The sequence below is a fragment of the Dromiciops gliroides genome, chromosome 3, assembly GCF_019393635.1.
Source record: "Dromiciops gliroides isolate mDroGli1 chromosome 3, mDroGli1.pri, whole genome shotgun sequence".
NCBI lineage: Eukaryota > Metazoa > Chordata > Mammalia > Microbiotheria > Microbiotheriidae > Dromiciops > Dromiciops gliroides.
The window spans coordinates 613438355-613453614 of NC_057863.1; the positions used below are offsets into that span (position 1 = coordinate 613438355).

Sequence of the window (15260 nt, forward strand, 5' to 3'; positions counted from 1 at the left end):
CTTGGGCAAGTCACTTAAACCCTCATTGCTCTGAAAAAAAAAGAAAAAGAAAAGAAAAAAATGGATGTTAAATTGTTTTTACATGTAATTGGGGAAAAATAAAATTCTAAATAAATTAAAAAATAAATTTTAAAAGAGTCAATGTTGAAGGGCTTTGGGGATGATACACATACTAATACATTGTTGGTGGAACTGTGAAGTGGTACAAATATTTTGGAAAGCAATTTTGAATTATGCACATAAAGTAGTTTAAATATCCATAGTATCTGAGCCAGAGACTCCATTACTGGACTTATTGAAAGGAAGCCATTGATAAAAGAAATCCTTCATATGCCCAAAGATTTACAGTAGCACCTTTTGTGACAGTTAAGAACTATAAACAAAGTAGATGCCTATCAATTGGGAAATGGCTAAACAAATTGTGGAGAGAATGACTTGGCAAAGAGGAGAAACTGCTGGGTGATGATGGTTGGTTCAGTCATGTACCTGTAAATGACTCACCTGGACACGGGATTATAAGATTTAGAGCATAAAGACACTTAGAGAACATTCAGTTCTGGATGAGGACTCCTTTTTCATGTCCTAAAATATCTCATGGGCAGCTAGGTGGCGCAGTGGATAGAGCACTGGCCCTGAAGTTAGGAGGACTTGAGTTTAAATCTGACCTCAGATACTTAGTAGCTGCATGACCCTGGGCAAGTCACTTAACTCCAATTGCCTTAAACATCCAGGACCTTCTCCAGTTGTCCTGACGTCTATCTTGTCACTGGACCCAGATGGCTCTGGAGGAGAGAGTGAGGCTGGTGACCTTGCACAGCCCTCTCTCAAATCCAATTCATTGTAAGTCATGGTCCTCTTCCAGAATGAAGGACAAACACCACCACCATCTCCAGCACTTTGGACAGAGCTTTGCACTTAGCAAGTACTTAAATACTTGTAGATCAACTTATTGGGCTCTTTTTCCAGATGAGAAAATCATAGGATTTAGAGTTAGAAGGACTGCTAGCTATCCCCTATCCCAATCCATCTCCTCCTCACCACCATTTTACAGAGGAGGAAACTGAGGCCCAGGAAGCTTAAGTCACTTGCTCAAGTTTACACTAGTACAACTTTGTCCCTGTATTCTAGCCCACGGCGTCTTAAAGTTTTTCCACTCATGACCCCTTTTTGCCTAAGAAATTTTTTACATGACCCCGGGTATATAGGTATATAAAATAGATACACGTAACCTTTTACTGTTGCCAAATTTTTGTGACCCTCACATTCCGTTATGCGGCCCCCAAAGGAGTCTCGACCCACAGTTTAAGAAGTTTTGCTCTAGCCAAGTAACTGCTCCCTAATGATCCATGAAAAGCAACTCCTCTCTCTGCCCAATCCAACCCCTCCACCCTAAATGGCTGGCTAAGCAAGTGCTATGTTGGCAACCCCTGGGAATAAGGCTATGGACCAAAGGTTAGGATTGAAGAAGTTCTGATTTCTTGGATGTCAGTGTCCCAAAATTCTAACCAGCATAATCTGGGGAGTTTTCTGTTTAGGGACAGCCCTGGGACTCTGATCACAGTGACTAGTGCCTTCTCCCAGGCTGTAAAGCTACTCTAGTGCAAGGACCATTTTTATATCTTACACATTTCTTCAGTTGTTTGTTTTTTTTTTTGGAAGGGAGGGTAAGAATCCTCTCTCAAAAGAGTCCCCACATCCCAGCAAGCATTTCCTTGCTGTTTTATACCTCTAATGCACTTCTCTCCTTACCGTTGGGGTAGCAATGATCCCCTCTTCCAGAGCTCCTTATATCCAACAAAAAAAAAAGCTCTCTATCCACAGCAACCTTAGGAGGGAGATATTACCAGTAAGATGAATCTCATTTTACTGATAAGGAAAACTGAGGATCCAGGAAAGTGAAATCACTTGGCCGGAGGGACATACTGAGTGAGAGGAGTAGGAAGCACTCAAATCTAAGTCTCCTATGAAAGGCAGTGTGGTGTGGTGTTTAGAGCACTGGACTTTAGGGATACCTGGGTTTGAATCCCACCTCCTACACTAACTGGGTGATGTTTGGCGGGTCACTTCATCTGCCTAATCCTCAATTTCATCATCTGCAAAGTGGAAGGGATGGACGAGGCGGCCTCTCTGAGCTCAAAGGCTGGTGTAGCAGATAGCACGTTGAACTTGAAGTCAGGAAGACCTGAATTTGAATCCAGTTCTTAAACTATAATCCTACTATCTTGTCTCAGGGACCATATGTGTTTTACTTTCTTTGTACCCTCAGAGCTGTGCACAGTGCCTGACTCCTAGTAAGTGCTGGCTATTGACTGATAGACTGCCTGCCTGATGGAATCCTGCCTCAGACACTTGCCAGCTTTGTGACCGTGGGCAAGTCCTGTTGTCTGTGAGCTTTACTTTCATCTGTAAAACAGGGATAATGACAGCAGTCTCTCTCAGGGTCAATGAGATGCTCAGATGAGATAATGTGCTTTTTTTTTCTTTTTGAGATAATCTACTTTAAAGATTTGTATCAACAGCAGGTGTCATTAGTGCTCCAGCCCCAAGGTCAGCTCCTGTCTACTACACCTTATGGCCTCCCTCCATCCCTCTCCTCTACCTCAGTTTCCCCTTTTCTGGTCTCCCACCTGGCAGCATTTATTTATAGCTGGTCCCAAGGAATGGCTAGGTAATAAAGGAAAAAAATAATTTATTAAATACTTATTATGTGCCAGAATTTATCCTAAGCATTTTACAAATATTATTTCCCTTGATCCTCACAACAGCATCGATTCATAGCCAGTCAAAAGCATTGGTCATGTAATAAGGGAATAATCATTTATTAAACACTATGTGCCAGGCTCTGTGCTAAGATTTTGACAAATATTATCTTGTTGTTGTTTGTTCTTTGTCTTCGAAGAGGACCGTGACATCAGGAGGTGATGTTATTATGACCTCCACTGAATCAGATTTAAGTGAGGGAGGGCTGTGCAAGGTCACCAACTTCACTCTTTCCTCCAGGGCCATCTGGGTCCAGTGGCAAGATATATATATCAGGATGACTGGAGATGACCTCAGATGTTTAAGGCAATTGGGGTTAAGTGACTTTCCCAGGGTCACGCAGCTAGTAAAATATTATCTTATGCACCTACTATGTTCCAGGCTCCAAGCTAAGCATTTTACAACTATTATCTCATATTAAGCATCTACTATGTGCCAGGATCTATGCTAAGCATTTTACAAATATTATTTCCCTTGATCCTCACAATAGCATTGATTCATAGCTGGTCACAAGCATTGGTCATGTAATAAGGGAATAATCATTTATTAAGCTCTAACTATATGCCAGGCGCTGTGCTAAGCATATTACTACTATGATGTATAAAAAGTTTGAGAGATATAGTTTTTATATAATTAATCATTTTATTAATAACACCAGCATATTATTAATAAGAGGGTAGTCACTTGACCATCTCTCTTAGACCAAAGCCCCTCAAAGAACCCACTCAAAGCTTATATGCCCTCGGAGGAATGGGTGTCCCTGAGGTTGGAAATCAACTCTGGTTAATAATTAATGAGATACGAGAGGTGAACTTATTCTAATGAGGGTCTGGGGTACATGACTCGGATCACTCAGTTTTGGTTAAAGAGAATTATCTGTATCCATATCACTGGTTTTTCCCAGACCTGTAGGAGTAAAACACAACGGGCTGGAATTTTTCAATTCACCTAACTTTACCTTTTTAAGGGATCTGAGTTCTTCCTGTCAATATGACCTCTGCATTTCAAAGGCTTCCTGAGTAACCTATAGGGGCTGATTTCTAAATGAGGAAGTAGAAAAGGGGAAAAACCTTGGTCCCAATTCAATAATTAGTTATTAAATACGAGAGAGAAATAATAATTTCTCTCAACAACTATTATCTCATATTAAACACCTACTATATGCTAACCACTGTGCTAACCATTTTAACAACATTATTTCATTTGATCCTCCAGAAATCCTGGCAGAGAGATGCTGGACCATGAGATATAATGTAATGAGGATTTAATTGTAGTTATTAATTACTTGGGCATGTGGCCGATATGTTTGAAGGCCAGAGTACAGGGATTATAGAGAAAATGATTATTATAACCCGACAGTACAGTGGCCATCAGCATCCCTGCTGTCTCTCAGATTAACAGGGTCCAATACAAGAGAGGCCAGGCCATCATGAGTCACAGAACTCTGGGGCCATGAGGTCATCCAAGCCCTGGATGATAGTAATAACAACTCAAATTTATATAGGGCACTTGGCATGCATCATCTCCCTTGTTGGGGAATTCGGCATGGTGCAGTGAAAAGAATACTGCTTGGTAGTCAGAGGTCCCGGGTTCAAATCTTGCTTCTGATTCTTACTACTGGCGTGACCTGGGACAAGTCTATGATCACAAAAATTCTGGATTTTAAAAAAAGAACTAGATACCTTGAAAGCCCTATTTTACAGACAAGGAAACTGAGGAGCAGAAGAAGTGACTTGCCAAGAGGCACACAACGAGGAAGTTAACAGAAGTGGAATTTAAGACCAGGCAGGGTTCAATGGATTCCAGGTCTAGTTTGCTTTCTATGAGGCTAACCTGTCACTCCTAGGCTACACTTGCCTCTTCACCTTACCAGACAATTTACCTTATGGTACCATGTAGATCTGGATTTTGAGTTAGAGGACTTGGGTTCAAATCACTTTGCAGCTTACTACCTATGTGACCTTAAGCAAGTCACTCCCTTTCCCTGGGCCTCAGCCATCTCATTTGTAAAATAATTTGATTGGAATAGAAGGAGTGTCAAAAGTTTCTTCTGGCTATAAATGCTGTGAGCCCTCACCTCAAAGGTCTTATCCCATCCTAACCTCCAAGAGGACTTGCTCTCTCTCTCATATATTCAGTCTTTCAAGAGTACAAAATCCTTTCTCTTGCGCCCACCCCCCTTACTATCCCCAACTCTCATTGGATGAAATACCTGGGTTCTGAATGAAGCCTACTTCTCCCCAGCCAGATACCAGGGAAAACTGGCCATCCCTGCTTAGGGAAGAGGGACAACTTTGCTTGGTAATGGTGGTCAGTGGTGATTCAAGGCCGTTTGGAACAATCTATACCAAGACTGTGAGGACATACCCTCAGAGAGTAAAAAGCTGTTTTTTTAATCTATCATTTAATATTTAAAAAAACATCCTGTTTAAAAAAAAAAACTTTTTTTTTTTTTAGCGAGGCAATTGGGGTTAAGTGACTTGCCCAGGGTCACACAGCTAGTTAAGTGTCTGAGGCCGGATTTGAACTCAGGTACTCCTGACTCCAGGGCCAGTGCTCTATCCACTGTGCCATCTAGCTGCCACCCCCCCAAAAAAACTTTTAAGAGCATAAAGTTGTCCTATTGAAATACAATTTTATTTACAGGTTGATTTTAACTGATCTTCTAAGATTTAAAAGTTACCAGGGGCATCTCAAGGAGGAAGTTCACAGGATTACAGAGTTAGAGCTGGGAGGGACCTCGGAGGTCATCCAGCCCAAATTCTTAATTTTACAGATGAGGAAACTGAGGCCCACAGAAGCTAAGTCATTTGCCATGTGTTATAAGGCAGGATTTGAATCCAAGTCTTCCTCCCTCCAAGTCTAGCTCTCCATCTGTCTTTTTCTGTGCCCAAGGGTAAGGGGTAGGAGAAAGAGTGAACTTTGGGCTTACCTGAAAAAATCTTGCCATCCAGGGTCAGGAGAGCTGCCCCCACTGGGAAGTTACTGTAGGGGCAGTAGGCAAACTTCTTGGCTTCTTGGCTCCTGCAAATGAGCTTCTGAATCTGAGCTGGATCTAAAGGCTCCCAGGAGTTTGGGCACGGGGCCAGGGCAGCAGGCACTTGAGCCATTGCCTTGACCCTCAGGAGCTCTTCTCTCAGGTCAGCAGTAGGCAGGGAGCCGGCAGACGGCAGCGACTGCCGGGCTGGGGATGGAAGATGGGCACCAAAAGGGTGTTGGCCTGAGCAACCAACTGGAGCCTGGGCTTGGGGCCATGACTCCACCCTCCCTTTCCCCCTCCCCCTTGTGGGTGTGTCTTCTGGGCTAGCATTTGCCGAGTAGGTGCGCCTTCTGATGGGTGTGTTCCGGTAGGGGCTGGAGTGACGAGCCACCACTGTCCCAGCCAGGAGGCAAGGGAGTGGGGGGAAGGGGATACTCATTATATTTTCCATGCCCCGAAAGATGAATGACCCTTCTGAGTCCAGGTCATTTGGCTCCAGGTTCCCCTTTGCTCCTTGTACTCTGGGGTTGAGAATCTGCTGACACTCCAGATGAGAGGAGACGAAAAAGATAATAGCAACACCTGCTAGTCTGAAACAAAGAAGGAACCAACTCATTTCACAAACATTTAAAAAGTGTTATTGCTAGCTTTTGTTTTTAAAGTATCATTTCTTTTAACAGAATTTTTGTTTTGTTTTGTTTTTGTTTTTGCAGGGCAATGAGGGTTAAGTGACTTGCCCAGGGTCACACAGCTAGTTAAGTATCTGAGGCTGGATTTGAACTCAGGTCCTCCTGAATCCAAGGCTAGTGCTTTATCTACTGCCACCTAGCTGCCCCCTAGAATTTTTTTTTAAGGGGGGAAAAGGGATAAAGCACTGGCCCTGGATTCAGGAGGATCTGAATTCAAATCCAGCCTCTGACACTTGACACTTACTAGCTGTGTGACCCTGGGCAAGTCACTTAACCTTCATTTCCCTGCAAAAAAAAGATAGATAGATAGATAGACAGACTGACGAATGAATGAATAAATAAATAAATACATGAATGAATGAATGAATGAATGAATGAATGGGGTAAAAGCTTTTAGCAAAACTGACAATATATAAACTAAGTGAATCAGTATATCCAATATTCCATACCTCTTGTCCCTCATCTTTGCAAAAAAGAAAGGAAGGTGCATTTTCTCAACCCCAGGGCCAAGTTTCTTAGTCATGATAATTGCACAGCAGTTGGCTTGGGATTTTTGTTGTCATTCTTTCCATTTACATCAGGAATTCTTAACCTGGGGTCTTGGGAACTTTTTAAAAAAGACAACTGTTTCAATATAATTGGTTTCTTTTGTAATCCAACAGATTTTACTTTATTCATTTAAAAACATCATTCTGAGATGGGGTTCACAGACCACCAAATATTACCCAAAGAGTCTAGAGCTCAAAAAAGGTGAAGAATCGCTGGTTTAGGTTGGATATGACTTTGTTTTCCCTGCTTCTGCTTACTTTACTTTGCATCAGTTTAGACATGATTCTTTGAATTCCTTTTATTCATTATTTCATATCCATCACTTTCCTATGCCTCAGTTCTACAGGTGCTTATAAATCACCTACTAGGTGCAAGGTACTGCACCTTAGGATGCTGGGATGGTACAATTTAGAAGTGAGAGAACTTTTTACAAATGAGGACACGGAGATCTAAAGAGGGGACAAGAGTTGCTCTGGGGGTCGAGGTGAGAACAGGGGAACAGGATTCTTGGTTAGGGCTAAGCCACCTCTTACTATGTGTTCATTCAGCTTAAGCCCTGTTTGCCAATGGCCTCATGGTGTGAAACACGGAGTGCTGGCTTCAGAGTCAGGACAAACTGGGTTCAAGTTTTGCTTCTGACCTATGGGGGATGCTCAGCCCTCAGCAGGTGATTTACCCTCTTACTGCACTGAGCAGGTCTTTAAGACAACAAGTTGCATCTGATCTGTTTTGGTTAAAGAGAGCTCTTCATTGGAGAGCTTCCTGTGCCAATGAAATCAGAGGTCCAGTTGAGGAAAATAAAAAACGTTTGAGACATGAGTACCAGGGAAGCAAAGCTGGAAAAGTGCTCCAGTTCTGTCTTCAGGAAATCTAATGGGAGTAGGGAACTGGGAGAATCTGTGTCTATCAGGCTCCTTGGTAATTTTTAAATATTCAAAGGTGACTTGGGAGGTAGTAGGTTCCCCCTGATGTCATTCAGGAAGGATGAATGGTCACTTTTCTAGTGTGTTGCAGAGGGGATTTTTGCATAGGTATGGGTTGTTCCAGGTGTCCCAGGAAGTTCCTTCTGGATCTGGGATTCTCAGACCCCTTTCCATCTTTAATCTCCCACTGATACCCACAATGACTTTGCTAACAAGGTATCCCTTTCTTTTAGCTAGCCCTCATCCCTGGGATCCTCCCCTTTAGAATGCAAATACTCTAAAAGAGAGCAAGATGTCAAATCCCAAACAATTTCCTGAAGAAAACAATGGGAAGGAAAAGGGCTGGGGCATTGAAACAGAAGCCTGGGAACCCAAGGATTTTAGAACTGGACTGGAATGTTATTTCAATTTGTACAGCCAATGCCAATGCACATCAGCACCTTCTCTGTAATTGCGAATATAGTCTTTTTTTTTTCATCGTGACACTTTTATTGACAAAAATAATCCAACAAACGATACTCACAGACGGCGATCACGGCCACCACCCTTTCTGGGAGTGCTGTCAGAGGGGATTGGAGTGACATCCTCAATCTGCCTGATCTTCATTCCAGAATGTGCCAGGGCTCTCAGGGCTGACTGTGCACCAGGGCCAGGTGTCCTAGTCCTATTTCCCCCTGTGGCCCAAAGTTTGATGTGAAGGGCAGTGATGCCTAGTTCTTTACATCTCTGGGCAACGTCCTGAGCGGCCAACACTGCAGCATAGGGAGAAGATTCATCCCTGTCAGCCTTGACCTTCATCCCACCAGTCACTCGGAAGATGGTTTCTTTGCCAGAGAGATCAGTCACATGGACAAAGGTGCCATTGAAGGAAGCAAAAATACGACAGACACCAAACACATTCTCTCCCTCTGCAACCTGAGGTCCAAGGCTGATGACCTGCTCTTCCTTCTTTTCCTTCCCCTTGCGTGGTGCCATTTCTGCTCCTTCACTTGGGCCGCCAACACCGGAAAGCGATATAGTCTTAAAGTAGGGGATCTTTGAACTGTTTTTATGTCCCCCAACCCCTTTGATACTCTGGTGAAGCCCATGGATCCCTTCTCAGAACAATGTTTTTAAGTGCACAAAATAAAATTAAATGCATGGGATTACATTTGCTGGGAAAACTGAAAAGCAGTCTGGCAGACACCAGGTATAGACCAATATCTTAATTCTGTTTACCAAGGTCAAAATGGATACATGACCTAGACATAAAGGGAGATAAGTGAATTCGAAGAACTTGGAATATATTACCTATCAGAATCATGAGTAAGAGAAGAATTTATGAATAAACAAGAGACAGAGAGCATTGTGGAAGGTAAAATGGATAATTTTGATTACATTAAATGAAAAAGGATTTGTAAAGCCAAAAATGGAGGGAAATTTTATTTATAGCCAGTTTCTCAAATAAAAGCCTCATATCTCAAATATATAGAGAACTGAATCAAATTTATTAGAATGAGTAATTCCCCAACTGCTAAATGATCAAAAGAAGATATGAATAGTTTTTGGAAGGAGAAATCAAAGCTATATAAAGTCATATCAAAATGATAGAAATCATTGTTGATTAGAGAAATGCAAATTAAAATAACTGTGACATACTACCTCATACCTATCAGATTGACTAAAATGTTAGAAGGGAAAAATGACAGATGCTGGAGGGAATATGGAAAAATTGGAATACTGATACACTGTTGGTGGAATTGTGAACTGATCCAACCATTTTGGATAGCAATTTGGAATTTTGCCCTAAGACTTATAAAACTATATACTCTTTGATTCAGCAATACCACTCTTAGGTCTGTTTCTCAGGGTGATCAGGGAAAAAGGAAAAGAACCTATATGTTCTAAAATATTGATAGCAGCTCTCTATGGTGAAAAAGAGGCAGCTAGGTGGCACAGTGGATAGAGCACCGGCCCTGGAATCAGGAGTACCTGAGTTCAAATCCGGCCTCAGACACTTAACACTCACTAGCTGTGTGGCCTTGGGCAGGTCACTTAACCCCAATTGCCTCACTAAAAAAAAAAAAAAAAAGAAAAGAAAAAGAACTGGAAACTGAGGGGATGCCCATGAATTGGGGAATAGCTCAATAAGTTGTGGAATATGATTGTGATGGAATACTACTGTGCTGTAAGAAGTGACAAGCCTGGGGGCAGGTAGGTGGCGCAGTGGATAAAGCACTGGCCTTGGATTCAGGAGGACCTGAGTTCAAATCCAGCCTCAGACACTTGACACTTAACTAGCTATGTGACCCTGGGTAAGTCACTTAACCCCTCATTGCCCTGCAAAAAACCCAACCAAACAAAGAAAAAAAAAAAGAAGTGACAAGCTGGTTGGTTTTAGAAAAACATGGAAAGGGGCAGCTAGGTGGCATAGTGACCCTGGGCAAGTCACTTAACCCCAATTGCCTCACAAAAAAAGAAAAAAGAAAAACATGGGAAGACTTGCATGAAATAATGCTGAGTGAAACAGAACCAAGAAAACATTGTATATAGTAACAGCAATATTGTTCAAAGAGTAACTAGGAATGACTAAGCTATTCTGAGTACTGTGATCATTCATATCACCTATGAAGTACTTCTGAAAGAAAATGCTATCTAATATTTCCAAAGAAGGAACTGTTGTATGGAAGTATGTATTATATGGTTCTTTCTGTCTCTGTCTTCCTTTCTCTCTCTAAATGTATGTATATCTGTATAGATAAAATGTTGGTTCTCTTTAATGCAGAGTTGTGAGGGAGGAAGACAATATGGAACTCAAAATGTCATAAAACAAATAAATAAGCAAATAAATGATAAATAAATGAAAATGTGTAGACTTACAAATGAAATAAAATTATATTAAAATAGTTATTGATTAAAAATCTATTCACAAAATTTAGAAAGCAAATCTTTATAAAAAATGAATGTTAAAATTATCTTTACATGTAATTGGAAAGACAATACTATTAAAAATAAGTTATTACATATATACATATATGAATGTATGTGTATATATACATATATACATGTGGGGAAAATGGGGTGGGGGTATGGGAAAGGGATAGGGGTTTGGGGTTTGGGGTCCTTGGGAATTCCTCTTTAAAGAATTATACCCTTTGGGGGCAGCTAGGTAGCACAGTGGATAGAGTACTGGCCCTGGAGTCAGGAGGACTTGAGTTCAAATCGACCTCAGACACTTAACACTTACTAGCTGTGTGACCCTAGGCAAGTCTCTTAACCCCAATTGCCTCACAAAAAAAAAAAAAGAATTATACCCTCTTGCACATAAAAGCAATTAGAATAAGACAGTAATTTATTTAGGGCAGGGGAAGGGAAACCAAGAGAGAGAAATCCTTGGACTTCTTCTCATGGGGAGATAGCCTGGCTCTGAGATACCATTCTCCTCAGCAGGAGACAGGCAGATACTTTTATAGAGGACTGATGGGGGTGACCATCTGTGGAAAGTTCCCTTAGTGAGGGAGGACCATCCCCCACTGGTGGTGGCTGGAGGAGTTGGGCAAGGGGTGGCGGCAGATCTCTCAAGCCATCTCTCTCCTCAGGACACAAAGGAAGCAGCCACACCTAATCTTATCGCCCCAGGGTTGAAGGAGACAAGAAAGAAGGGTGGAGGTCCCCTAGCTAGCTCAGTCCGAGCTGGTTCCACTTATCTCTCTAGGCGTGTCTGTCCTCTGGTTTAGTTTCTCTGGGAGAAGGTTCTTTGATGTGCCCCAGAAAACTTCTGGGGTGCTATGGGCCCATAACATACACATACATGTTATAGGGCATAGCACCCCAGAAGTTCTCTGGGGTACATCAAAGAACCTTCTCCTTGAGAAACTAAACCAGAGGACAGACATACCTAAAGAGATAAGTGGAACCTGATCTGGACTGAGTTAGCTCTGGGACCACCACCCTTCATTCCAATCTCCCTCACCCTTTGGGAGATAAGATTGGGTGTGGCTGTTGTCTTTGTGCCCGGAGGAGGAGAGAGATGACTTGAGAGATCCGCAGCCACCCCTCACCCAATTCCCCCAGCCACCACCAGTGGGGGATGGTCCTCTCTCAATGGGGGAACTTTCCACAGTCAGAGATCACCTCATCAGACCACTGCCTGTCTCCTGCTCCAGGAGATTGGTATCTCAGAGCCACGCTCTATGCCATGCCTTCTCCCCATGAGAAGAAGTCCAGGGATTTCTCTCTCTTGGTTTCTCTTCCCCAGCCCCTAAATAAACTATTATTTTATTCCACTGGATTTGTGTGCAAGAGGGTGTAATTCTTTAAAGAGGAATTCCTAAGGACCCCAAACCCCTACCCCTGTCCCAAATCCCCTACCCTATTCCCCTATGACATATACATACACACATACATACACATACATATACACACAACATACACAGACTACAGGTAAAGAAACCTCATTTTAGGGAGTTGCCTAGAGCAATAAGGGATCAAATGACTTGTCCAGGTTCACACAGAAAATATGTGATTTGTCAGATGTGGGACTCAAACCCACCTAGCTGGATCTCTATCCACTATATCTTGTTGTCTCTTGAATTCAGAGCTAGAAGAGACCTTAAAGCATACACTATGAGGAGCTACAAGGGACCTCAGAGACCAAGTCCTTCATTTTTCGGATTAGGAAACTGAGGTCCAGAAAAAGGAATGGTCTTCTTAAAAAGTCATCCAGGAGGGGCAGCTAAGTGGTGCAGTGGATAAAGCACCGGCCCTGGATTCAGGAGGACCTGAGTTCAAATATGACCACAGACACTTGACATTCACTAGCTGTGTGACCATGGGTAAGTCACTTAATCCTCATTGCCCTGCCCCCCCCCCAAATGCAATGTTATCTATGTTTTATTGTATTCTTATTTATTTTGTTAAATATTTCCCAATTATATTTTAATCTGGTTCAGCCCCTGAGTTTGACATCTCTGTTCTAGGTACCCCCCCTTTTTTTTTTGGTGAGAGAATTGGGGTTAAGTGACTTGCCCAAGGTCACACAGCTAGTAAGTGTTAAGTGGCTGAGGCTGGATTTGAACTCAGGTCCTGTACTCTATCCACTGTACCACTTAGCTGCCCCCTAGGCACCCTTTTAAAACTCTAAGTTACTGAGAAGATGCTGATTTGCATTGGTGAAGGGAATTTCTTCATCTGGGAGTTTCCTATAACAATGAAATCACAGATCTAGTACTTGTCTTATTATATGAGAGAAATTAATATTATACCATCATATTGATAACTGATTATTCATTTGTGATCTATCCTTTTCCTCCTATTTGTCAAGACCCCACTCCTGAAAAGATCAGTCAGTCTCTGAACAGAATGACTGAATGATAATTCCCCCTATCTGCCAAGGCACAAGCTTGTAAACTAGGTTGGGCAGGACCCCACCCAATAGGGAAACCTGATTTCTGTGTAAAGTAGAAAGAGAATTCTGGCTGGAGGAATTCTTTCCCTGGGGGAAAGAACCACTGTCCTTGATTCCCTTCATTAGAGTTTAGGGTGACCCTAAGCTCTTGAAGGGGAAAACTAGCCCAAGCTCCCAGATGGAAATGGCTTCCCCTGTCAAGATGCCTTGGGGCTGCTGAGTCTCATGATCAAGTCATGTTCTCAGCAGTTTCCTCTTCTGTAAACTGAAGGCACCTTTCTGCTTTTAATTTGTGATCCTCAGTGATTCAGAGAGGATTCTCGCTATAAGTTCTAGAGCACCTGGCTGTCTGGGGTCGTTCCAGCTCCTGAGCTTCTTGGCATTCTAGATATGATCACAAAATGATGTAATTCAAAGCCGGCCTCAGACACTTGACACTAGCTGGGTGACCCTGGGCAAGTCACTTAACCATCATTGCCCCGCAAAAAAAAACCCCCAAAAAACCCCCAAAACCCCAAAATGATGTGAGCCCTTTGTGTAAGGGAGAAGAATGCATTGCCCAATACTTCGTGAAGGGGAAAGAATGCATTGCCCAATACTGCAATATTGGTATTCATAAAAGGTTTAAAAACCCCCAAATAAATCAACAAACCTAGGAGATGCATATTAGTTGTGTGTCCATGGATGAATTTCTTTTTTTCTTTTTTTATCATAAAAGTGTTTTATTATTTTCTAGTTACATGTTGAGATAGTTTTCAACATTTGTTGTTGTTTTTTTTTTTTAAGAAATCGGCATTTATTATCCAAGTTCAAGAACACGAGGGGGGAGATGGGGGAGGGGCACATTCAGAACAGTCAAAGAGGAGTCCTATGGGGGGCGGGGAGGAGCCGGGAGTTGGCTCCAGCCGGGGTTGATCCTGATGTCTAAGCCTTGGTCCAGGGCACACAACGAAGCACACGGTCGGGGCAGAGTTTTAGGGGAATGTCAGGGGGCAGCCAGTCACTCATCCAAAGCAAAGGGGGGCTGGGACCCTCCGGGGATGGGCCAGACGGCTTCCCTTTATGGAGTCGATACCCCCTCACAGTCATTCCTGGAGTCCGTCTTTGTGCTGGAGAAGCGTTCATCGCCTCTCTAACTTCTTGTACTTTGCTTCTAGTTTCTTTGAATATGCATCCAACTTGTAGGCAGCCTGCTCCAGAGCTGCTACTTGCTCCTCGATTAAAGTGATCTGATCCAGATAAGGCTGAAGTGCTGCATACTTCTGGTTTAAGTCCTTTAGGTTTCTACTTATGTTTACTGCAATACCTTTCATTTCTAGGTACTTCAAGCTTGTCAGTTTGTTCATATTTTCCAGAAGTTTATAGTCTTCACTGGTAGCTGTCAGCTCGCCTGTCAGGTACGTGGCCATTTTGGAGAACATGTCCGCCTCGGCCGGCTCTGTGGCCTCCTCGGCCGTCTCCACCACTGCATCGTCTAGGCCGAGAAGGGAGGGATGGGGATGGGAATACGGGGGGGGGGGGGGGGAAGGGGACAAAGGGGGGACGGTGGGGAGGGGGAGGGGCGGGGAGGGAGGAGAAGGGGGAAAGGAGAGGAGGGAAAGGGTCAACATTTGTTTTTATAAGATTTCTAGTTCCAAATTTTTCTCCCTCCCTCACTTCCCTCCCCCCTCCCCAAGACAGCAAGCAATCTGTTATAGGTTATATATGTACAATCACATTAAACATATTTCTGCATTAGTCAGTACAAAAGGGAAAAACCTCAAAAAAGAAAAAACAAAAACAAAAAGTAGAAACAGTATGGTTCAATCTGCATCTAGATTCCACAGTTCCTTTTTCTGAGTATGGAGAGCATTTTCCATCATGAGTCCTTTGGAATTATCTTGGATCATTGTATTGCTGAGTAGAGTTGTCTATTACAGTTGATCATCACACAGTGTTGTTGATACTGTGTATAAGACCCCTTGATCTCCTAC

General features: G+C 42.7%; 3 protein-coding genes across 3 annotated transcripts in view; all 3 read right to left on the reverse strand.

Moving 5' to 3' along the window:
- CDA (cytidine deaminase) overlaps positions 1-6015 on the reverse strand; it is a 31903-nt gene extending 25888 nt beyond the window's left edge. Inside the window, 2 exon segments of the mRNA XM_043991327.1 lie at positions 5693-5942; positions 5944-6015. Coding sequence (XP_043847262.1) covers positions 5693-5942; positions 5944-6015 — 322 coding nt within the window.
- Positions 6016-8420: 2405 nt separating this feature from the next.
- LOC122750402 (40S ribosomal protein S14-like) lies at positions 8421-8909 on the reverse strand. Its single transcript, XM_043997122.1, has one exon. It carries the CDS (start codon positions 8874-8876, stop codon positions 8421-8423), a length of 456 nt encoding a protein of 151 aa, XP_043853057.1. The 5' UTR covers positions 8877-8909.
- A 5430-nt stretch (positions 8910-14339) lies between these two features.
- LOC122749755 (biogenesis of lysosome-related organelles complex 1 subunit 2) lies at positions 14340-14731 on the reverse strand. The gene has a single exon (XM_043996274.1). The coding sequence runs from the start codon at positions 14706-14708 to the stop codon at positions 14409-14411; it is 300 nt and encodes a 99-aa protein (XP_043852209.1). The 5' UTR covers positions 14709-14731; the 3' UTR covers positions 14340-14408.
- Positions 14732-15260: the final 529 nt, after the last annotated feature.